Here is a 25,043-nt window from a genome sequence, read left to right as displayed (position 1 = left end):
TAAGCTACGAGATCTGGTTATTGTCTGTCCCCTTGTATAGGAAAACGTTTGCTTAAACAAATGAAGTAAAATATCTGTATAAAACAATAAGTAACTAATACCGTTGTGAAAAACTAGAGTCTCCTACGTAGTCTCACGGTCTAAGTCTACGTTGGAATGGTGGCAAAGGGTGATCCTAATATAGGTCTTACTGTATACTGTTGAAACTGTTCACCACATTAACCCATTTAATCTGCTACATATTTGTCATTCAAACCTCTAATTTTTTTCGTCTATTTTTTGTTTGCCATCTCGTTATCTGCCAAGTTTTTTGTTTCTTCTATTTTGTCTGAAATGATAAGTAAATTAGAACTTTGGTCAATGCGTTGCTTTGATTTAAGTTTATTGACTAATTGAGTTTCAGTTGGAAATTATGTCGTTTCTCTGTTTTACGCGTCTTATCGTTTGAACATGACACCAGATCTTGTTTCATTTTAGTCATACGCCTCCATTATTCATTGGATCATTTAAGATACATGCAGTCTCAGACGTACTTATTTTAACTGAAGAGATTGTCGAAAGTAATGAATGCCTACATTTCACTGCCGTCCACTATATCTTAAAAACCGGGAAATTGTTAAATAACAAAAAATCGAGTAGATGATAAATAAAAATTAGGAGAACGCCCTTAAATATATTGTAAGGACCTGGGTGGAAATCTGTGATAGTGAGAAAGTAAAGCTTTCCATGTCTTGCGGTAGTTAAATCATCGCAGAAAAATGATAACAGATGGCGACAGTTACGACGTCTAGATAATTTCTTCAGACATACAAATCCTTGTTAGTTATATAATGATGACTATTATTATGACTACTCTAGAGATACTAATATTCTAATGTTATTCCACATAGTTGTCGATGTCACACCCGGCTGCGATGAAATTAAATTCGGAATTCGGAATGTACGCTCAGCACAGCTGTCTGATGGATTGATCCATGGTCTATTTTCTCGTTGCATCTTCCTTTTGACAATCCTTTATACATATTCACGAATAGCATGAATCGCTACAAATATTGGGGCAATATACACCTTTGACTTCCAGCAAATCGTTTAATCTATCTGTTGTTTGTTTGTCTTTCACACTTTTCTCATTTGTTTTGTTTCGACCAATCAGTAAAGCGAACAGTTGATATTTTAAAAGAAATTGTACTCATCTGAGTAAATCTCGTTAATTTTTCATCATCTTTTATTTTGCTACAGACTGAGATGCTCGGTTACATGTCGTGGACAAAAAAAAACGTTAAGAATGATACGTAACTTCATATTCGTTTAGCATCAATGTAAGCGGCAAGCATACAAGAAAATGAAAACGGTTACAGGTTTATGGATGGAACTGCAACAAATGCGAAAATTCACAACTGCAAATTATACTTGTACTCATCATACAGAAATGGTGACTATAATATGTTACCTTTTCATTGCATCTAAAAATAGCATAAAGAGTAAGTGACTTGGATAAGTACTTTCAAGCTACATTATCTTTTTGGCACCTTAAGCTGGTTAAGTTGGGAAAAGTTGTGTTCGAGTGCTTATTAACCATACCCCAAACAAACAAATTTCACCTGAAAACGGAAGTTTTCAGGTTTTCAACCCTGTTTCAATACTACAGTGATTTGAACTTTACATTTCTAGATTTTGCGGTTGTTAAGCATACGAATCGAAGCAAAAGTTTCGAACTAATCGCATTATAATATATATCGCACCACTAGGATTACGTATGGGCTGGGCACTATACCACTATACTATAGAGATAACAGTTCTAGTGTGGGGCGATTTTCTCAAGCGACGTGCTGTTTTTGGAATTGGTTCTTAGAAGAACGAGCCTCACAAATGAAATAGTTATTTACGTATCTGTTGTGGACTGTATATTTTAGGCAATTTCGCGAGTTGTAGCCCGAACGAAGTGAAGGCGACAAGCGAAAGTGCTTAAAATAAACCGTCCACAACAGATGCGTTTATACAACTTTTCATGCTGAGGGCCTAAATTACGAGAAAAATTCAGATTTTTATGTCCAAGACAGGAAAAAGATTTTTTTGGTAAATTTCACATTTCGTCGCTTCAGGTTCTATTAACTATCATTTTCTGTCGTATCAGCTCTAAAAGAATAGGTAAAACAAAAACATTTAAAATTATTCACCAAGCACATAGGTTTCCATGAAGGTCTTTCCGAAAACTTTTTTTTTTGCTTCCATTTGTATGCATGTAATTTTAGAACTACTCTACAATGTAGACCTCTATGCCATTGGTTTTTTGAAATTCTGACTCTTCCTTGGACTCACCACTCGTTCAATTGTAAACAGATGATATTTACAGGTTCGATGAATTTTCTTCAAACTTTTTAATTAGAGATCTCTCAGTAACAGTAAGTTTCCGATGAGTTTTACATTTTTCACATGTTCAACAAAATTGTTGCCTAAATGAAATTATTGATTGAGACATTTTGGAAACTTCTATAATTTGTGTATTACAATGGACGCGAGAACAATTCTTCACGAAATTTAAATTGCCATAAATCGGTTCTTTGAAAAGGTCCAAGTCTTAATTCGTTCTTGTTAACGATACCAAGTTTCAATGTTTGTTGTAGATAAGATCTGATGGTATTATAGCGACGCGTACACAAATTATAAAAGTATTGAGTGTTACGAATTCAGAGAAATAGATTATTTAAACAATGAGCAAATGAAATGAAAACTGTTTGTACTTGTTGAACATTATGTGCTCCTGTACGTATCACATCATGCATTATATGTATATGCGGATGACTTGAAATACGTATCTTACACACGCTTTAGTACGGAAATTAGGTTATTGTTGCGTACTTTAATTGAGACGAGACTCTGGACTGGAATTTTTGATTAATTTGATTGTAGGCTTGACGCGCGTCGAGAACAAACAATGTGTTCCCTCTAAATTTACGTAAATAACTCATTTGATTTCGTTCGAAAATAATATCTGAATGATGCAATATTACATCATGTGTTAATTCAGCAGTTTACGGTATACAAAGTCCTCGGCAAAGTCTACATTTCGAGCACATTTGCTGCTTTACATACAGTTAGCTTATTATAGCGTTATGAAAATATCGTGAACGTACGTATGTTACATTAAGATCGAAATTCGAGCGGATGTCGGTGTACATGTACAGTTTTAATGAAAATTAACATTAAAAATAAAATTTGCCATTTGCAAAGTTGTTTATTATTGACAATCTGACTGTAGTTTAATCAAATCAATTAATTTGCTAATTAAATCATTAAATTACGCGCGCAAGAATTTAAATCAAAACAAAAGCAATACTAACCATGATAACGTCATAGTGTCGTAGGAGTGGAAGATTCCAATAGCCAATCAGTATAACACTACTCCTAGCATTAGCACACTAAAGTCAAACGTTATAAAGTCTCCAATTTTTGTAGGAGTAGTGCTATGAGTCAAAATTCCAAGTGACCCTGCTACTTTCGCCGTTACAGCCGACATTGTACATAATGAACGTAATAATAAGTATTCAGTCGAAATAAACATTATACACGCAAAGCCAGGCCTAGACACTTTAATGATCAAACGATAAATACTATTTGAATGGTATCATATTGATCCCGACGCAACCCCATAATGATATCATTGAAATATACTTCTTATACGACCCCTCAATGGTGATTATAATTGAAAATCGTAACCGTTGTCTTTATCAGCTGCATTTACATGAATGGCGGATTTTTCTATTTTATTTCACACAACTTGTTGCTTAGTGTTCCAAGGACACAGTGAAGTTTAAAACTTGCCTACCATCAGAGACATACGAGTATATCGAGTATATTGATTAAAGAATATGAACAACGACGATAAAATGTAAGCGATGCGCACTGGTTTAGGGTTCTCTTATATAGCAAAATGTGTAATGAAAATATGGAAGTAAAAGATTTTTGATGAAACAATTACTTGGCGATACTTTGAACGAAATAAATATGTAATAGATGCACCCTTGTATACGCTTGTCCCACCAAATAAATGAAAGATTAGGATTTTTTATCGCCTACGGGGCGGAAAACTTTACTCGGGTTTTATCAGCTTATAACAGTATTGGTAGAGTTAATCAATTTTCTTGATTGATATAATGAATCTGTGCATCATTATAGTCTTACAGTAGTGTTCATATACGCCACTTTACACCGCAGTTTATAAATGATATACTCAGGCAAAGCTTTCATGTCCCTATATGATCACATCTCGTAATAAGTACAGTGAGCCCAGCGATTGCACTAAATACGATTATAATGTAATGATCCACCGCACACTTCATTCAAGGTAGTAACAGACATATCTTACGATGTTTTCTCCACATTTTCAAGTGCACGAAAATTACTGATGAATAATCAAACAAAGAAATTAATCTTATGTCTGTGTTGCTGGGTCTGTAAGATAAAACATATTGGTTTGACAATGGTGGTACCATGCCTCTTGAATATTCCGCTTTTATGTCTTATCAGAACAAGTTGTTATGTTAGTGTTATTTTAGCAAATTCAATTTTGTTTACAGAATTTGGTCGACAGAAAATGATGCAAAAAATACACAGACTCGAAAACATCTGCGTGTATCCTTGAGACTTTAAATTACGTAAACAACGAAAAGAAAAAATTTAGCTAATAAAAGAAGCGACAGATTCAAAATCGCATGCGAGAATAACGACCTCATTTTTAGTCGTAACAACAAAAAGGAGGTGTGTCGTTTAGAGGGCAGAATGATAACAAAAAAAATATATTTCGTTTCTTTGGAATTTGATACTATAAAGCTTTGACTTTAGATTTTTAATAAACAGCACACACAATTTTATTTGATTAATTGAAGTGATAAGGCCGGGTTATCAGTTGTGGAACAAGTGTGTTGTTTTTCATAAAAATTTTCTTCAGAGGCCAAATTACATTTTGTCACCGATTAAAGTTCAATTTCTAGCGATTTTTATTTTTAAATATTTTTTTATCAGTCTAGCGGATACACGAGCTTTTTCTTGTCTAAGTCTTTTAATGACAGTGGATCCTTATTGAGTTTATTAATTGGGCACTTGAAATATTCGATTACCTATCGATGGCTAACAGAAAAATGAGTGCATTAAATTGGAACATTGTCCCCGCATACGTAATGACCAATCAGTCGATAACGGCATTTTCCGTAGAAACGTTTTCGAGACATCAACTGTGTCCGAAAAAATACTTCAAATATTTAAATGTATTCTAATGAGTAGAAACAAAAGAATAATTAATTGATGCCTTGTAAACGTTTGACGTATCGACTACGCCATCTGGTTGTATTTTACAAAAGCTAGATGCAGAACAAATGGGTTGTCTGCTTACTCCAAGAATTCTTATTTCAGACTTTACAAAATTAAAAGATAAAAATCATCCAACTTTGTAAAACTACGTTCTACAGGCTGTACGCACGCATATCATTAATATCAGATCTGCGATAATTCACGCCGTTAGTGCGTTTCAAAGTTTAAATCTTTTGTGAATCAGTGGATGAACAAATGAATTGAAAAATAAATTTCATCTCATTTGATTTACACTTATTCGACGCTGCGTTTGATTTGAGATTGACACTTTTAATTTTCAATTTTCAGTGGTCTTACGACGTCAATCTGTTACTTCATTAGCACTAAATATTGATACAAAATCATTTACTTCATTACATTTGCAAGGTCATAATATGCTATATGCGGCCACTTTAGTCAGAGATCAACGTTTATCTCTGTCTTCTCTGTCGATAACAGATGGCATGCAGCCGTCTATTCATGATGGTGACTTAAGAGATGTCTCGTGGATGAAAGGATTTAAAACAACTGAAAAGGATTTCTTCATACCATAAATTACTATATCTACGTACTGTAAGGGAATTTTATCCTAAGGCGATCACATCACCAACATAATATCCAACCTGTTGCTTTTTGATCTAAGTATTTTTATACCTACTTTTGGTGCAAATTATTTCCCGTCAATAATGTTGACACAAGTTTTCATATACAACACGATAGTAGCCAAGGTTCATCACTTACTTTTGTCATAAAGACTTTAGTTGATGAAAAGGGTTAAAACATTTGTGTTTCACGTACTTTAGACTAAAAATGTTTCGAATTTTCATTATTTTGTATTTTAGAGTGGAAAATCGCTATGCACTCATTATCGAACACTAAGGAAACTTGTCTAGTCCCGTCTAAATTTTGAATTTATTTATTGCTGGTCGTAATTCTTAAGGCCGGAAACACAAGAGCAATTTTGCGTTGAGTGGATTGACAATTATGCTGTAGTTTCCCTGAGTTACCCTGTAGTGACTATCGGAAACCTCTGCATAATTGTCGATCCTATCGACGCAAAATTGCTCGTGTCTTTTCGGCCCTAGACATTCAATGTCATTGAAATTCTTTTATAATTTCACTTTACCATATCAAAAGCACCAAATCTTTACGAAGGTTTTTTTGTTTCCTATCCAAGGACATTGTATCGTATCCTCTTCAAATTTGTCAAAAATGCCAACCATATGATAATGTCCCATTTGACATCACATTTTTTAAGTGTAATGTGCAGGGATTTTTCCATAGTCTCGTTACAGTAAACGAAAAGGTTGACGAAAACGCATCATAAAAGAAGAGTAACAGCAAAAACGGTGAAGGAAATATTCCACAAAACAAAAATTGTGAAACGAACAAAGCGAACGCAAATACAGCAGTTTTTAGGTTGTAACGAGGTTTGAACGATGTGCATTGAAGAGTGGAAAAATACTGCAATGTTCAATGCATGCCAACCAACACCAACTCACTTCAACATATTCAAACAATTTTTAAATAAAAGAGAGGATGGAAAGTTTTTAACTTATCTGAAATAATTGTTCACTTAACAGTTTATGAGTGTATCCAGGATGCGAAGAGAAATTCAATTTAGAAAAAATGTAAAATTTTAAAAAAAAATACGAATCAGTTCGATAGGTCGAATTAGGGACAAAATGCACCCACAAACACTAAACCATAATAACTTATCACAACGTAAATAAAAATGAAAACAAGTTGATTGCGAATATAATGGTACATAACTACAAAATGTTATGCTCTCGATTTTGCAAATTAGTATTTCAAATTCGTACTTCGATTTCTATTCAAAATTTGGTTTTATATAACGAGTGAATTGAAGATATAAATTCCTGTAGGCCAATAAATTGGCCTATAGGAATTTTATAGTCCAATTAGTATGACAAATGAGGTTTTGTTTCGGTGGATTCAGAATTTCCAGATCATTTCCGTGATTTCATTCGAAAGAATATTCTAGTTTTGTGCGGTTGATAGCAACTGGACTTTGATGCCAATAATAATATTTTGCAAAGTAAACGTAAAATATGTTTTTGATAAACTAATATAACACACAAAATTGCTCTCTGTACTTACCTACATAAACAACGAGCACAATTATTACGCAAAACAAACACACGAAATGAATGTTGTTTGTCATTTATTATAAATAGTCGTTCGGTGAAAAGGTTGTCGGGTACCAATTTTTTATCTGTTTTCTTGCAATATTAGCTTTCAAATGATTGGAATAGTTGGATTATAAAAATGTGGAACGATTTTCCGTCGTCATTTACCGTTCCAAAACAATTTTCTTTACAAGGCCTGATATCTACTACAACATCATTAACGATCACTTTCACACAATAGATCGGTCAACCGCATATCGTTTTAGCAATAGTCCTCCTTACATCAGCTCTTGGCTCTGCACCTTTTGATATTGTGGGTATATCCCCAGACACTTATTGAAAATAGGGAATTTTCCTTGAACGCTAACGTAACAACTATAGCCAGTAGAAGCCTGCCATCTAACCCATCTAATCTACTAAGAGGCCATTCACGGGGGGCTTCATTTTGTCGTCGTTGTCGATAACATATGAGTTAGAGTCGTAAAATGCTAAAGCCAAGCGACATTGAAAGTTAGAAAAGGTATGAAAATGTTTGGTAAGTTTTCGAGATCTGTCTGGGATCCGATCATTTATATTTCAGTGATAGAGCAACCACAGATACAACAAATCTTTGAACAAAAGACCAATGAGAAAATTTATTGAAAGATGGACCAGCGATCATATGATAATGTCAAAGTAATGCCATGGCTCATCTGGCTAATTGACCTTAAACACACTCACAATTTATGTCAAAATAAATGAGTTATGTTTCCATATTAGACCATACCTGTTTTATACTTAAATTGAAAAATTTGGACCGGAAAAATTTAAAAAAAAATAGGAGTGCTACTAAACACAGACAGAGTTTTATTGATTTATATCCATTTCCTATCGATAATGTGTTGCTGATATAAACCTCACCAATTTCAGATGCCACGTGTTTCACATAATTCATCTTCACGTTGTTAATAACCCACTTATGAACCCCAGTTATTACAAACAGATGGAAAATATGCAATGTAGAAAAGCGAAGATCCAATGGCATCGATCTAATAAATAGTTCCTTATTGTGATGATATCCAATATAACATTTTCGGTTTTTATGTCAAATATCATCACAGTAGAGACAATTAATTAGCACATTTCTTCTTAGCTGGCGTATTATGACACTAAACTAGATTCCCATCGATATGTGTGAATTCGATAAATTTGTTTTTTATTTGTTACTTTTGCGCGAAACAGAAACGTTTCATTGCTCGTAACTGAATCGGCAAGGCAACCAAACATTCGTCAAACTGACTATTTCATTTTGATAAAATTATTGATATGTTGGACAGGTTGGTTTAGTATAGCTGTGAAATTTTGGTTTCTGTTTCATTTTACAGACATAATATTGAAACACTATCGAAAATGTCCATTAAATCGACTGGTAATAATGTTACTCGACAAAAGAGAGAACCATTTTTTCCCCATCTGTTTATTTCGTAGATATACACAACGTTTGGTTGCGTTATCGGTTCGGTTATTTTCCATAGAATAAAGGTTGTTCTACACTTTCCGATGCAAATATTTTGCTTAGAACAACCGATTAATGTAAATATTTGCATTGAATCCAGAGAAAAAAGGGAACCTAATGCGGTAGCGGCATTGAAGAACTTAGCTAAAAAACAAACAAGTTGTTTATGAACCGAAGGAGTTATCATCAATATTTTTATAAATTGCGATTATTTAATTAAAGATTAAATTAAAAATCATTTAAAAAAAGGTCAAAACAAAACAAAAAAAAATTATTTTCATATAACAATCGATATTGTACCGAGAGAAATGCTTATCGGAGGTTTTTGTTACCAACCCAATCCAACGTATAAAAATAATTTTGAATGATAAAGAGATTGAGTTTTTTTCTGTCTTGAAATTTTATTAACAAACTGAAAGTCTGCTAGCTGTTTATATGCAGAAATTAATACAAACGAAACGAAAACGTAATACAAAAAGCCAAATTGACATCGCTAAAAATCCAAAAATAGAATTAAAAAATATACTTCTGAACAAGCCAAGGAACAAGCCTCTCTTTTATTGGTATAAATGCAAAACAAAATTGTAATAAAAAAAATTCCGAAAAATATAAAATTTATTTCTAATCTAATAATAAACCATGTCAAAGTCTCTCAAAGCAACAAGCCAGCCAGCTGATGATGTGTATAATATCAATATTCAAATATATATTATAAAACACATATATGTACAATTCCAACGACTGAGTTATGCGATGAATAAGTTCATGAAAAATCAACATACAACCGAATCGCTATACTTATCTATATTTTGACTATATAGTATATACACTGTCGGTGGTATATTATGCCTTGAGACTGTTACAAGAAGCGATGAAAAAACAACACATTTGAAAAACAAATATATTGACCCAAGAAAACATGCCTTCTTTTTCAGCCAATCAGCAGTTACTCCCCACCAGCACACAGTTTCAGTGTACGAAGCGATTATAAAAGGCATTTACTAGAACAAATTGATTCATTCACAGAGCGACTTGGCTCCGTTTCAATTCAAAATCCAATTTATTCATAGATAGTAGAGCGACGCCGCTCATCACAAAGTGATCAAAATTCTAATTATTTGTGTAGTTGAACGTTTAAAATCAATTAAGACAAGTTCTTGTTATAGATACATTTTTGTAGCAATCCCATTCTTTTTGTACTCAAATGAGTAGTATAGCCAACAAGAATAAATTAAAAAAAGTTAAATTTCATAGCAACTCAAAGTGTGGCTTTTGCGAACTTTTTATGTTTATTGTCGTCTATTTGTATTCCAATTAGAGACGACTTTTATTGTTTGAATCGAAAAATTAATTTGTGTTTAACAAAGTGCATCCGAATTTTACTCAAAATGCCTGAAATTATTGAGAAAAGTGGATCAATGTAAGTACAATACAAAATCCTAATGCAACCATGTGTCCTCCTCCATTTCTCATACATTTTTTTTATTCGTCTCATTCAAAATCTGACTAAATTTCATCAGAAAATTATCTAAAAATCAATATTTCGATAACCAAAAAAAAAATATTAATAAAGTTCATGGTGTGGCCATGGTGTGATCGCAAAATTACGATTAGTCACGGGATGGTTATATATAAATCTGAACCCTGTACGACGTTCAGTAAAAAAAAAATTGGAGAACGTTCGTCCGCCCATATTAAGAGGAATAAACTTAAGTTAAATCCAAAAATCGGTACAGTTATTGCAGAAGGACCATGTGGAGACAAAGAATTAAAATTTATTTCCATCTGACGAATTTATTTGAATATTCTAAATTTTGAATTAATTTCTAACGGCTCCAACAGGTCCCTTTGGAAATATTTTTTGTCCAGAATATATAGGCATCGCAAGTGGTTTCACATAGCCTAAATGTTTTAAGCGCATTGTGCACGAGGAGTAGAGCTCTTTGTCTCCTTTTACTGTTCATTTTAGTTTAGATAATCATAATCTACAAAAACCATACAATGCAAGCAAAACATGTATATGTGTAAAGGCCACGCGCAAACAAACAGTAAAATTTCGTTAAAGGTGGTTGGTGTGTAAATACAAAAAAATTATGAAAAATGTAAATTAAATAGAAGGCAAATTGTATGCGTCTATCGACGTCGATTTTTATCAACATTTCAAAATTACCTTGAACGGACGTATGACGATGTTTCGAAATCCAGTTTTTATCACAAATTGGTCTTAAGACCTCATCTATTCGACATGCTGCATATTTTTTGTACGGACGACAATTCATTGTCCCACGACAGCTGTGTGTTATACGTACGTTCATGAAAATTGAAACGAGTGATGCAATCCTGTTGAGTTGTTTCAAAGAAATCATAAAATTGATTTATTATGTGTGTAGTGTGTTATGGTGTACGTACACTAATAGCGCCTACATTTCGGTTGGATATACCGGACCACTATTGTACGAACAAGTTTTTATTTTCGTTTCGTTTACCTTCATCGACCGATAACAGCCAAGCAAATAGAATTTAATCTGAGCACATTTTCTGTTCGAGTGTTCACCATGCCATAAGTGCCATCGAACCACCCAAAAATAAACCGAAATTTTAACAAGAATTTAATCTAAATCCCATGTGAACTATTTATACGGACCCGAGTCTAATTTTAGTTTTTTTTTTGTCTTCGTTTGTTTCAGATACAATTGTGCCTTTGGCAACGGCAAAGTCATTAAGAACGCCACCAATGTCGGATTGGATAATCACATCCGTGGCTTCACCGTCGTCAACGGAAATGTGCGTCGTCTGTCGCAGAAACTTCGCTCGTTCCTTGAAGACACCATCATCCTTTGCCAGCCGAAAAATGTTCACATCTGTGACGGTAGTGATCAAGAGCAAACCATGCTGATCAAACTGATGCTGGAGCAAGGAACCATTACTAGCCTGCCGAAATATGAGAACTGCTGGTTGGCTCGTACGAATCCGGAAGATGTTGCAAGAGTTGAGTCGAGAACTTTTATTTGCACCGAACGTCGCGAACAGACAATTCCGACGCCCAAGGATGGTGTACAGGGTAAATTGGGCAACTGGATCTCAGCAGAAGATATGGCCAAAGCGATCAAGGATCGTTTCCCCGGTTGCATGAAAGGACGCACCATGTACGTCATTCCATTCTCGATGGGACCGGTTGGATCACCGTTGTCGAAAATCGGTGTTGAGGTGACTGATTCACCGTATGTCGTCGCGTCGATGAACATAATGACGCGAATGGGAGAAGATGTTATGGACATTTTGAACACCAATGCCGATTTTATCAAGTGCCTCCATTCGGTTGGTACACCAGAAAATGGAAAAATCACTGTGCCATCGTGGCCATGCGATCCACAAAGGACAATCATTCTGCATAAGCCTGCCGCAAATGAAATCGTTTCGTATGGTTCAGGATACGGTGGCAATTCTTTGTTGGGAAAGAAATGTTTCGCTTTACGCATTGGAAGTACAATTGCCCAACGAGAAGGATGGTTGGCCGAACATATGTTGATATTGGGCATTACAAATCCATGTGGCGAGAAGAAGTACATTGCAAGTGCATTCCCATCGGCGTGCGGGAAAACGAACTTAGCTATGATGACACCATCGTTGCCTGGATTCAAGGTCGAATGTGTTGGTGACGACATTGCTTGGATGAAGTTTGATTCGAATGGTCAGTTGCGTGCGATCAATCCAGAAAATGGTAAATTTAAACTTAAAACAATCATTGACCTGGACATGGAGACTCAACATTCCTTTCTTAATTTTTAACAGGATTTTTCGGTGTGGCACCTGGAACGAGCAACGAAACCAATCCGATCGCCATGAAAACTATTTTCAAGAACACGATTTTCACCAACGTCGCATCGACTTCGGATGGCGGAGTATTCTGGGAAGGAATGGAAAAAATGATTGCGCCAGATGTTAAAATCACAGATTGGTTGGGCAATCCATGGACAATGGGAGTTAGTAAAACACCAGCCGCTCATCCCAATTCCAGATTCTGCTCGCCAGCCTCACAATGCCCGATTATCGATCCGATGTGGGAGAGTCCACAAGGAGGTAAGTGTCACATTTGATAACCACGATCGTCCAAAGAACCAAATACTAAAATCGTAATTCCGTTACAGTGCCAATCGATGCAATTCTGTTCGGTGGACGCAGACCGGAAGGTGTACCGCTCATTTACGAAGCATTGTCATGGTCGCATGGAGTTTTCATCGGAGCTAGCATGCGAAGTGAAGCGACTGCTGCAGCTGAGTTCAAGGGAAAAATGATCATGAACGATCCGTTTGCCATGAGACCGTTTTTCGGTTACAATTTTGGAGACTACTTAAAGCACTGGCTCAGCATGGAGCAACGAGCAGCCGTCAATGGTGGAGAGCCTCCAAAGATTTTCCATGTCAATTGGTTCAGAAAGGACAGCAACGGAAAATTCATGTGGCCCGGATTCGGTGAAAATGCCCGAGTATTGGACTGGGTATTGCGACGCATTGACGGTGAAGAATGTTACGAGGATTCATTAGTTGGACGTATTCCCACCGCCGGTGCAATCAGAACTGATGGCCTCGACGAGTCGATCAATTTTGCTGAACTGTTTTCTCAGCCGAGAGACTTTTGGAGCGACGAAGTGAAAAGCATCGACACCTACTTTGACGAACAAGTTGGATCAGATCTACCGCATCAAATTTCAAATGAACTAAACGAATTGAAATGGAGAATTGAGAACAGCCAATAAGTTTGGTTCGTTTTGTTTTGGATTTTATTTATTTAGGAATAGATTCAACGTTGCATTTAAGCTAATTTTAAGGCCGAAGACTTACATATTTACCGGACATATTCCATTATGTGGATGCGAATTATAAGTTTTATAATGATTTGTGTCTCTCTGATTGAAAAATTAAATCAATTTTTTGTATGAAACGAAGCTTTGTTATTCATTCGAATTTGATATCTTCATCGGTTTTCTCTATACCTGAGGCGAACGTAATGTTTTATTCATTTACCATTAACTTCAAGTTCCGTGAAAGCAGTCTGTTCAATAGCTCACATTGCATTTTGTGTGTAGAACAACAGCGATTCTCTACATAATGTAAGAACTGACTGGTGTCGACAAACAACGGTGGGTTTAATCAAAGGAAAGATAGTTTTCTTGTGGAACTTTTCGTGGTATTTATTTGGAATCACAATGCGGATGTGATACCAGATTATGTTACCAACATACACAAAGCAATAAACTTGTTGGGAGATGCGGGAAATCAGAAACAAAACTACATTTTTTATTTACATCTTTAAAAAAAAATTCTATTTAAAATCGCTTGATAAGATTTTAGTGTAGACAATTGAGTCGTACAACTTTACTATTGCATAGAAAAATAGGTCAGCATCCTCTTAAATTTTTTGTGTAACAGTAACTTATTAACCGTACGAAGAAACACCTTTGGATTTTTGGCTAAAACATGAAGAATCGATTTTTTTAACTGTGAAAATTCTATGTCTCCAGTTTCGTGGCTGATCACAATGTGAATGTGAGATACTCTCAGAGTTCTACAACAACCAAATACAAAGTATACAGTAGAAGGTTCCAAAAATAACCAAATAAAATTGTACCAAGTCATACAAATCGAAACACTCCGATCCGAAACATGTTTCGAAGACTCTGCAGAATTCTGTGAATCTTGGAGACAGTGATACCGTACATCAAATGCAATGGAAGCGAAGGGAAAATGAATTTTGCCTGGTTTATGGTCCTCATAGACAGAGGACCTCGGCATTGCACGATATTTGTTTCTAAATTTGGTCACCCATGTCAAAAATGGTCTAAAATATCAGTCGATACTGTCCAGAATCTGGAAATAATCTGCAATTCTGGAAAAATTGGTCACTTACATCAAACGCAATGGAGGCGAAACGAAATTTAATTTTGTCTGGTTTATGGCATACATAGACAGAGGACCTGGGCATTGCACGATATGTATTCCAAAACAGGGTCACCCATATCAAAAATAGCGTGAAAAATGGGTAAATAAACCGTCGTTACCGTGCAATATTGCACGGTATCGACTGATTTCAAACTAATATTTCGACTTATTTTTGATATGGGTGACCCTGTTTTGGAATAAATATCGTGCAATGCCCAGGTCCTCAGTCTATGTATGCCATAAACCAGACAAAATTAAATTTCGTTTCGCCTCCATTGCGTTTAATGTAAGTGACCAATTTTTCCAGAATTGCAGATTATTTCCAGATTCTGGACAGTATCGACTGATATTTTAGACCATTTTTGACATGGGTGACCAAATTTAGAAACAAATATCGTGCAATGCCGAGGTCCTCTGTCTATGAGGACCATAAACCAGGCAAAATTCATTTTCCCTTCGCTTCCATTGCATTTGATGTACGGTATCACTGTCTTCAAGATTCGCAGAATTCTGCAGAGTCTTCGAAACATGTTTCGGATCGGAGTGTTTCGATTTGTATGACTTGGTACAATTTTATTTGGTTATTTTTGGAACCTTCTACTGTATACTTTGTATTTGGTTGTTGTAGAACTCTGAGAGTATCTCACATTCACATTGTGATCAGCCACGAAACTGGAGACATAGAATTTTCACAGTTAAAAAAATCGATTCTTCATGTTTTAGCCAAAAATCCAAAGGTGTTTCTTCGTACGGTTAATAAGTTACTGTTACACAAAAAATTTAAGAGGATGCTGACCTATTTTTCTATGCAATAGTAAAGTTGTACGACTCAATTGTCTACACTAAAATCTTATCAAGCGATTTTAAATAGAAATTTTTTTTAAAGATGTATATAAAAAATGTAGTTTTGTTTCTGATTTCCCGCATCTCCTTGTCATCAAAATGGTACTGGTACTGGTTTGCGGTTCAACAAACGACAGACGTACAATTTTTGAATCTGTTACTTCTTATGTTCAAAGTAGATATTTCCGGTGTTTGATGCCAATTCATTTTCTAACTTTAGCATATACTTTGAGCTATGCAAGACAACACTAGCTCGATGCAGTCATTTATTTTTGTTGTCGTTATTGGTAACAAATGATTAGTCGTTTCTAGTATACGATTTCATGTGTAAAGCACAAGTGTAAATTCAAACTTCAAAAGTTTGAAGTCATTGGCAGGCTTGACTTGATCGGTATTCAGTAAATTCATTGTTTTTCGACGTTTTTATCACGATATTACAACCACGGACGTACCATGACGTAGCATTGTTAAATAATAATTCAATTCGTTTCCTTGAGCTTACAGACCAAAGTTGATTTAAAATGTGTCTACTTTCATTGAAAAAATATGCTTTGCTTTTAAGGAGCATAATTTTTGGTGAAAGGGGCAAGCATATCGTAAGTTCTGAAAGAAAAGGTTGGTTACTACAGAGCCTATGCAAAGAAATTAAATTCCTTAAAATTCTTGAAAATTCATGAATTCTGGCTTCTCTTAAATACCATCCAAGCATTCAGCTCAAAGACATAAATAAAAACTAAAAAGGTTTGAATAACAACGGAGGAACTCGATATATCTTGCATCTATCTAGATACGTCATTTTAGAGAAACAGGAATTTTCAGAAATTTAATTCCCCTAAAATAGGCACGGCTGGGTTCTGATAAAGTTAGGACACCTTTGAATTGATGACGTTTGCAACAGCAACCAAATTTTATTGAAGCTCCTCCACATAATTAGAACCGAATTTTTATGACATCAATAAATAAATGGAGTATTTTGTCTAAGCAAATCAAATTTCAACTTAGTGGATTTTTTTCCAGTTTTCTGTTACTTTCCAATAAGAAAAGTCGATTTTCGATTAGAATTATTTATTCATTATTTTTTTCATATAATGTTCATAAAGTACATAAAACGTCGGATGCCACCACCGTCGTGATCAACCCTTTCAGGACCTTAATCAGATGGATTCTTCTGAAAAACAGAAGACCGAAAACGGACACATTTTTTATTAGAATATTACGATATTCGACCCAAGAACCCACAACCATTTTCAAAAAAATTCTCCGAAGCTTTTGTAACTGGTAAGAGGTCATCAAAAACCGAAAACCTGCACTTTTCTTACAAACATTTTTCCAGTTACACGAGCCGTACAGGGTCGTGATGGGTGTCATCAGAAAAGTAATTGCATGTACTTCCGGAGCAAATATATTGGGTTTAAAATTCATCCACACACACGTACAGTTGAAGTTTTCAACCGAAAAAACACTGAAAACATACACTTCTTACAGAAATTTGTCGAGGTACACGAAACGTACATGGTAGTGTGGATTGTCATTAGAAAGGTAATTTCATGTACTTTCAGGGAAAGTAGGGATATCGGAAGTTTGGTTGCATCTGCGATTCAATATAAGCACTTATAAGCACGACCAATGGTCGACCATGTACGTTTCGTGTACCTCGACAAACTTCTGTAAGTTTTCAGTCTTTTTTCGATTGAAAACTTCAACTGTACATATCTCAGTGTGGATGAATTTTAAACCCAGCAAGACCCTACTTGCCCCGGAAGTACAATCAATTACCTTTCTAATGACACCCCACACGACCCTGTACGGCTCGTGTAACTGGAGAAATTTTTGTAAGAAAAGTGCATGTCTTCGGTTTTTGATCACCTCACACTAGCCACAAAAGCTTCGAAGAATTTTTCTAAAAATGGTTTTGGCTTCTGTGGTCGAATACCTTCATTTCATTTCATTTCATTTATTTCTGATAAATTTTCCTCATTACATGAATTGCGTAGCTCCAGTATGTATTCACAATTCAAAGGAGCTACAAACCTGACACATATAAAAATTCCAATTAGAAATGTGTCCGATTTCGGTCTTCTGTTTTTCAGAAGAATCCCTCTCAAAAATCTGTTTATGTTGATTTATCGTTCCGCAAAATCTTTTACTTCATTAGTTCTGACGTACATTTTGCAGTCACCGTCGGCCAGAGATACAAAGATACAGAGAAAAAATGATAGTATAATCGGAGCAGAGCTGGAGGTAGGACTTCTTGTGTAAAATTTCCATAATGTGTCCTAGAGAAATAATGTGTTGGGCTTTAAGTGGCACATACATTACATTACGTTGTTAACCAAAGAATGTTTTATTTACACATTTGCGACTCTGTTGAAAATTCAAAAATCTTCCTTTTGTTGTTGTTGTTGTTGATATACTTTTTTATTTAGAATATTTTCTTTATTCACTTACAATACAGTGATAGTACATTTAACAGATATATATATTTTCTCTCTGGTGGAACAATAAATTTTCTCAGTTTTCTTCTTTGTACAACTAGAATACACTTTTTAGCTTAGCTGTATATACTTTTACAAGGTGTATATATGCGATAATCTTTAGACTTAATTTTATTATTTTCTGATCGGAAAGTAATCTCAATTGTTCGTATAATATCCGCTCTGCATTGCAAATATTTTCAATTGAATGCTGGAATTATCTCTTTTTTATCTCATTTCCCTTATCAGTATTTCAATTTTAATATGTGAATTTTGTTAGAATGGATTTTTTATACTCTAATTGATTGCGGATACGAAATAAGATTACAGAAAAAAATTAAAAACTAAAGCATTTAGCAAGCAAATTCATTCTCTAATTTGATATCACGAACAGATAGGAATATGGTTAGACATAATATAAGGATAGTAATTCCTTGACGGAAAATTGTTGCAGATTTTTAAACATTGTTGAACATGGTAATAACAAAGTGAAGTAGTGCTCATCCAGAGACTATTTTAAAGATTTTTTTTCTTTTGAAAATTTCTATAATTTTCAAGAATTTAGGATTTTGAGGAAATTCAACAATTTGAGAACTTAAGGAATTTCGAGAACTTTAGGAGCTTCGAAAATTTAAAAACTTCGACAATTTCAGGAATTTCGAAAATTTTAAAAATTTAGAGAATTTTCAAGAATCAATTTCACGAATACATTCCCTGGTTCTTAGTGGTTTGTAAGTAATGCGGACATCGTTTCCACGACAACGACTCACTTCATATATTATAGCTTAAGTTTAATATATAATTTTTGATCCACTTGAAAGTTTTGATACTTCATTTATTGAAAGTATCGACTTGGATTTTTGAAACTTTTTTGAAACTGCGATTAAAACTCTTTCCGAAACGTAGTGAAACTACTTACTTCACGTGACGCAAACGGAGGAGACCCAAATTTAAGAATTTCTTCAAACAAGTTGATCTGTACGAATTGAAGTTTTGATCGATCTACACACATCTAAATAAAACCATGAAACATTAATGAACCATTCACCTTTTACTGATTGCAGTAAAATTTAATCAAAAGTTTTAAACCTTCGGTTCTAAGAATTTTCATCGGATTCGCACAAATCTATTACTTCATTGGTTTCATCATACATTTTACTATATAACATCGAATGAGTCAGAGTTCATTGCTTACTCGTGCCATCGCTGTTGGTGACAGATGAGTGAAGCCATGACGATTATTCGTTAAATACGTAGTCTGAATTGGTTTTCCAGATTTAAAATTTACAGACTATGACGATGTCCTTTGTACACAAAAACCCTAAATAAAAACTTCGGTAAATTTTCCACTGCGAACAATAGTGACAATAATGAAAAATTAATTCAACAAAGCGTTACTCCAACTTCTCTTGTTTTAAGTTATTTGATCGAATTTTTTTACAGATTGCAAGCACATAAATATAAATAAAAGAGCCATTTAACGACATATCGACTTATGCTTATTATGTCTATTGTTTTACTTAATTATAGATTAAAAATTATCAATCGTATCAACACTAACGGCCGCGGCGTAGGAACCAGATTTTCAGATTTTTACTTTTAAAGGTGTTCGGCTTGTGAAGTACTAGATTTTCAATTTACTGTGAATTAATTAAATTAAAATAACGAATACAACTTTACATTAAAATTAATTTTTCTCTTTTTTACATTTTTATTATTATTAGTACACCTGCTACAGATAAATCTTCAGTTTGATTGTCAACCACATAATAGTAAAATCCATTCTATTGTTTGATTTGCATGTTCTACAATACGGTAATAATCTTACATTTATTTGCGTCAATAATTAACAATTTCCATCTAATTAGTTTCACGGCCATAATCACCTAATACAAACCGAACGGATGGAACTTTTCTTGTGATTTATATTAATCTTTGTCGAAAGTTGTCTTGTGTCAATGAAACTAAACTCAACCTGGAATTCAATATATGACAATTTAGCAAAATTTCATTAATTTTGCAAATACAAAGCTTTGAGAGTGCCATTGGTGCCATTATACACACAGACGTATAAAATCAAAAATTTTGACTATACAACAGAGAGGAAAATAAACTTGTTTGTTATATTCACATTTAGTGATGGGTACCGGTACACATAGGTTACCATTCAAATGTAGTCTACTATAGGTTTCTCCTTGACATGTATATTCGAATAACGAAACGTGGAGAATAGCACGATTTGTTCAAAGCGACACACAGTTTTGCCAATTCGAGCCGAAGTAGTAGATTATGCCCTTATTTGGACATTTTTGGTTTGACGAAGGGTTTTTTGCAAAACAAAAATGTCCACACAATTACGTAAATTTAGTTATTCACGGAAATGGAAATTTTACGTAATTACACAAGTTGTTGTATGCTTGTGTCGCAAAGTACTGTAAGTAGTGTAACGGATTGCACATACTGTCATTCCAGAGGGTAAAAAGTAGTGTGTTAAAAAATGAATATCCGTTCGACCAGTGAAAGGGGTGATATGCACAATGTAAACGTCCAGCAAAATAGTATTTAAAGAAGCGACGGTAATTGATAACTCCAACAACATTCTCAATTAGATTTTTTCGGAAAGGGTTTTGGGCGATTTCCGTGATATGAATCTAATTTTTTGTGCACATAGCGAACAAAGTCATGTGATTCTTAAGTAAGTAAGTTTTATATAGTTTTGAAACGAAACGTGGGTCTCAAATTTGAACGTTAGATAGCAGCATTTTCAACACAAAAACGATTTTATCAGCGGAAATTGTAATTGCACATTCAGCGTTTCTATTTACAAATATTTTTTTAATATAATTTATTTAAAATCATCTTTAGAGCGTTTTGTTTAGGCCGATAGGCTACTTTTTGAATACAAGATTTAACCACATTAAAACGTCTAAAAACACAAAACCACGAAACAAGAAACTATGTAAATGTCTACATTACATTGACATTGAGGTTTTTTTTTACTTTGATCTACAATGCTTATCAAAAACCAGAAATAGTTTACGGATTTGAACTCTCTTTTTGTTTTGCTGAAATACAACAATTTGCAATATAGACATGTTTGGCAAGAAATTCTAGCAACACAAATACGCTTTCAATAGTTTTCATAGTTCACAAGTTCGTCTACATACTCAAACTTTGTATAAAATTGTGAAGAACTTAAAGTTCGGAACTTCTACATGCCACCTTAAGGAAAACAAGAAAATTGGTTTATCAGTGCACATAATGTTAATAGTAAATTCTATGGGAGAAATGATGGAAAATGGATACAACGGTGATTGTGTTACCGAGTTCTTGGATCCTTGGCTTCACCCGAGTAAATCCATTTTCCATTTTAATCCCACAGATACGTTCGCTGTTTAACAGCATGAAATAATGTTCTATTTATCTTCCTAGAGCGTTGAGTAGTAGATTTTACGTAATTATAACAGGAAATTTGAAAGGACTTGAAACGACGGGAGCCAATGTCAATAGACGCATAACGTGAAAACTAGACTTTCCGTCCTAGTTACGTACAATATTTTACCTCAAAAAAGTGAGGTAAAGCTTTTGAGTAAACTATCTTACTTGGTAATGGGACGAAAGATAGAAATGACTTCTTCTGTCTTTACTGACCTCGACCATGCCTCGGATCGCTAAACTTGCCTCGGATCGCTAAACTTGCCTCGGATCGTTAAACTTGCCTCGGATCGCTAAACTTGCCTCGGATCGCTAAACTTGCCTCGGATCGCTAAACTTGCCTCGGATCGCTAAACTTTACACAGAAATACCATTTCTATCATTTGTCCCATTGGCAAGTAATGTCCTCTTAGTGCTTGATTGATCGAAAACCAAGCAGAAAAAATCTATTACATAACTCAGGATGATAAGGATCATCATCAATTTTGATCTTAACTTCACAAGTTGATCAACACACTTTACGCGAACACTTCATTTTTCAAACAAAATGGTTAATCATGCAACTAGTAATAACATTTTTCTCAGGCAGCAAGCATTTCACTGATATACTGCTCGAATCTATTACTTCTTTTGATGAACATTTTCTTTAGTAAATTTGGTTCAACATCTTTTACTTCATTTGTTTAACCATACATTTCACTATAATAAGATCGACGCAGAGTTCAACGTTTATTTTTGGATTCGTTGTCACTAACAGGTGCAACTTTACAAAAAGCGAAAATTTCCGACCCTTTAACCAATGTAGCGTCCAGGTACAGTAAAAAGGGCATACTACTTACTACATCGGCCATCTGTTGGAAGCTTCATGTAAACAGCGTCTTTTGTATAAAATAAACCACAATTTGTGTAATAATGGTCTCAAAGCCTCTATATGTGTAAATAATGTGAGATTCTACATGTTTTGTGCCCAGTGTAGAGCTGTTTTAAAACGTTATTATCATTCGTTTCATAAATTATTTTAAACATTTTTTTTTTCTGCAATTTGGTGATGAAAGGTTCATACTTTAATATTTTGCAGTCCAATACGTGTCTCGATGTGAATTCCGTTCAATAATGATTACACAAATTGTGGTTTATTTTATACAAAAGACGCTGTTTACACGAAGCTTTTCAACAGATGGCTCTCAATAAGTAGTATGCCATCTTAATTTGTTCCAAATAAAATTAGGTTTTTATTGACCAAAAAAAGAAGAAGACATGAGATATAAAACTCGAGCAAGTGTATACCACCGATTGCCTGCCCCCATTGACGCATTAAATTAAAAGTTACACTTAAAGTACATGTAAGTTTTCACAGCTTTTTGATTTAGATATATCACTGAGACAGATTTTCTGTAGTATTTCTTTGGCCAAATGAAGGGACATTTGCGTCTTTGAATTTTTCATTCTCAATGCGGTTTGTGCAGCTGCTTTCCTATCTCTGCTTTCCTTCAATCGTATCTGCAATGAAAAATGGATTTTTTTTTTAGATGTTCATTGATTTTCAGTTACTTCCGTCCGTTGAATTCAAACCTGTTTCAAAATTCCCACCAGCAATTCGTCAATGTTATGCTGTATACCTGACGATGTTTCAATGAACTTTGCATCTCTTGATTGCGCCAACGATTTTCCCTCTAAATAATAACAATCATCAATCAAATCGTTCATTATGTTCATAAATCATGTACAATAAAGGAAGGTAAAATAAAACCACTTTTCATTTTCACCACCATCATCATATCCATCGATGATGGTGCTGAGAATGAAATATATTGTGCGTGTGGTATAGCTCCATTTCGTCATATCATCGTATCTATACATTTATTTCAATTTCGCTCAATAATCCACTCACCGGACGTAGGGATTGCTCGTGCTCGGGCCATATCAGCCTTATTTCCAACCAATATCACCGACTTATCCCTGGTGACGTTTTCTCGCCATAAATAATTGATAATTTCCTCAGCTTGCTTGAAAGAATTCCGATTTACAATGGAATATACAACGACACACGAGTGTGGCTCGTAAGTCGACAGAGAATTTTCAACCTACAACAGAAAGTGGATACGTGCACAAATTTATTATGTTTCTACATTGGCAAAGTCGTTGGTTATATTGTGTTTGCTTTGCGATAGCGAACTTATTGGAGGTAAATGGGAAGATACTTTTTTTTTATAAACATAATGTGCCACAAATAGGTTTACGACTGCCATGAGATGTAGACGAGATTTTATGGCTGTCCATATAGTTTTTCGCATGTCCTTTTCCAATACATGTAATTTAACATATTTTATGTCAGACAAAATGGTTACAGAATATTGGGAAAATCGTAAACTTTCGATTGTAATGGCAGTTATTTATATCTGAGATTTTGTGGTCTTAAGAAAGTTGAAAATGTTTATGGTGCAAGCAAGAGAAATTTAATTTGAAATGAATTGGTGTTGCGGTGTCCCATCTTGCCATTGTGGTATCGAGCGAATATGTTACTAGGCAAATAAGAAAGTGGTAAGCTCTCTTGTTTCAAAGTTTTTGGTTTGGGGTGTCGAGGCAGAGGTGAACCGTAATAAGTATAAAATGTTACATAAATTCGATCGATTCGTATGTGCAGCTGTTGCTGTTCAGAACTGATAAAATCCACTAATTAATCTGCCGTTCGAAACAAACGAAAAAGTCAAACAAAAAGACAGCATGGGCGAGCTTAGAGTGAAGAATGTAAGAGTATTAATTAGACTCAACGACCAGACATTCGAGTTCACACACAAGTTGTTCGACAGAAAGATAGATGGGATAGGTCGGAGAAATTTATTACTGAAATGGTAATTTTCGGGAAAAAATGATTATAAATTCAGGTTAAAGCGATGTCTGTATTTGTACTTGTGGGATGAGGCACTGGATTCTCTGAAGTTTAAGATGAGTGTGTTCGATATCGTTTTATTCATTTGTTTTGGTTTGGTGCAAAAATTAACGGTTTCAAAAGAAACAGACGAAGTTGTTAACAGCCCTCACTTCAAAAGCAATTAATCAAATTTCAGCAGTTGGAGCATCTACACCAAAAAGTTAGACTTTCGAATATGTTATCGTTGAATGGGACGGTTAGGCATTCTATAATTTTTAGGATGGTATTTGGGTGTCGAGCTCCTAATTGAATCGGACACACTACAAACGTTCAGTTTTGAAAATTAATATTTAGATCGAACATAAATTGGGTGGGTTTTCGAAGAGACAATACCTCTCAATCACCTCTGATTCTCCATCTAAGACAACATAATAACGGAACTGTTGAAGTTTTTACAAAGGATACGGAGAACTTTTCATTAATTTTGGC

General features: G+C 34.6%; 2 protein-coding genes and 1 long non-coding RNA gene across 4 annotated transcripts in view; 2 read left to right on the top strand and 1 right to left on the bottom strand.

Annotated features, from left to right (window-relative positions):
- The first annotated feature begins 666 nt into the window (after window positions 1–666).
- Window positions 667–24,577, top strand: LOC119071985. Its single transcript, XR_005086761.1, has 3 exons — window positions 667–678; window positions 6,756–6,765; window positions 24,470–24,577. It is a non-coding gene; the product is annotated as an uncharacterized LOC119071985 (long non-coding RNA).
- LOC119071892 (phosphoenolpyruvate carboxykinase [GTP]) lies at window positions 9,448–13,930 on the top strand. Of its 2 annotated transcripts, XM_037176993.1 has the most exons (5): window positions 9,448–9,554; window positions 9,927–10,411; window positions 11,679–12,712; window positions 12,784–13,071; window positions 13,140–13,930. In XM_037176993.1, the coding sequence occupies exons 2-5, from the start codon at window positions 10,380–10,382 to the stop codon at window positions 13,745–13,747; spliced, it is 1,962 nt and encodes a 653-aa protein (XP_037032888.1). In that variant the 5' UTR covers window positions 9,448–9,554; window positions 9,927–10,379; the 3' UTR covers window positions 13,748–13,930. The 2 variants fall into 2 exon arrangements, with proteins under 2 accessions (XP_037032888.1, XP_037032887.1); XM_037176992.1 differs by lacking the exon at window positions 9,448–9,554 and having other exon boundaries at window positions 9,841–10,411.
- Window positions 21,265–25,043, bottom strand: part of LOC119071890 — an 89,932-nt gene continuing 86,153 nt past the window's right edge. Inside the window, exons 11-13 of the mRNA XM_037176989.1 lie at window positions 23,574–23,766; window positions 23,255–23,355; window positions 21,265–23,182 (exon numbers count right to left, since the gene is read on the bottom strand). Of these exons, the coding sequence (XP_037032884.1) occupies window positions 23,015–23,182; window positions 23,255–23,355; window positions 23,574–23,766 (462 nt within the window). The 3' untranslated portion in view covers window positions 21,265–23,014. The remainder of the gene's footprint in view (window positions 23,183–23,254; window positions 23,356–23,573; window positions 23,767–25,043) is intronic.

Source organism: Bradysia coprophila, assembly GCF_014529535.1.
Source record: "Bradysia coprophila strain Holo2 chromosome IV unlocalized genomic scaffold, BU_Bcop_v1 contig_5, whole genome shotgun sequence".
Lineage (NCBI taxonomy): Eukaryota > Metazoa > Arthropoda > Insecta > Diptera > Sciaridae > Bradysia > Bradysia coprophila.
The sequence above is the reverse complement of the archived record's forward strand: the minus strand, read 5'-3'. Positions and strand labels throughout refer to the sequence as shown.

What these genes read in the sequence shown, in the direction of transcription:
- LOC119071892 (XM_037176993.1), top strand. Translation starts at nt 10,380, where the DNA reads ATGCCTGAAATTATTGAGAAAAGTGGATCAAT. An exon ending in TGCGATCAATCCAGAAAATG is followed by an intron (nt 12,713 to 12,783) that starts GTAAATTTAAAC and finishes AATTTTTAACAG; the next exon opens with GATTTTTCGGTGTGGCACCT. An exon ending in GTGGGAGAGTCCACAAGGAG is followed by an intron (nt 13,072 to 13,139) that starts GTAAGTGTCACA and finishes ATTCCGTTACAG; the next exon opens with TGCCAATCGATGCAATTCTG.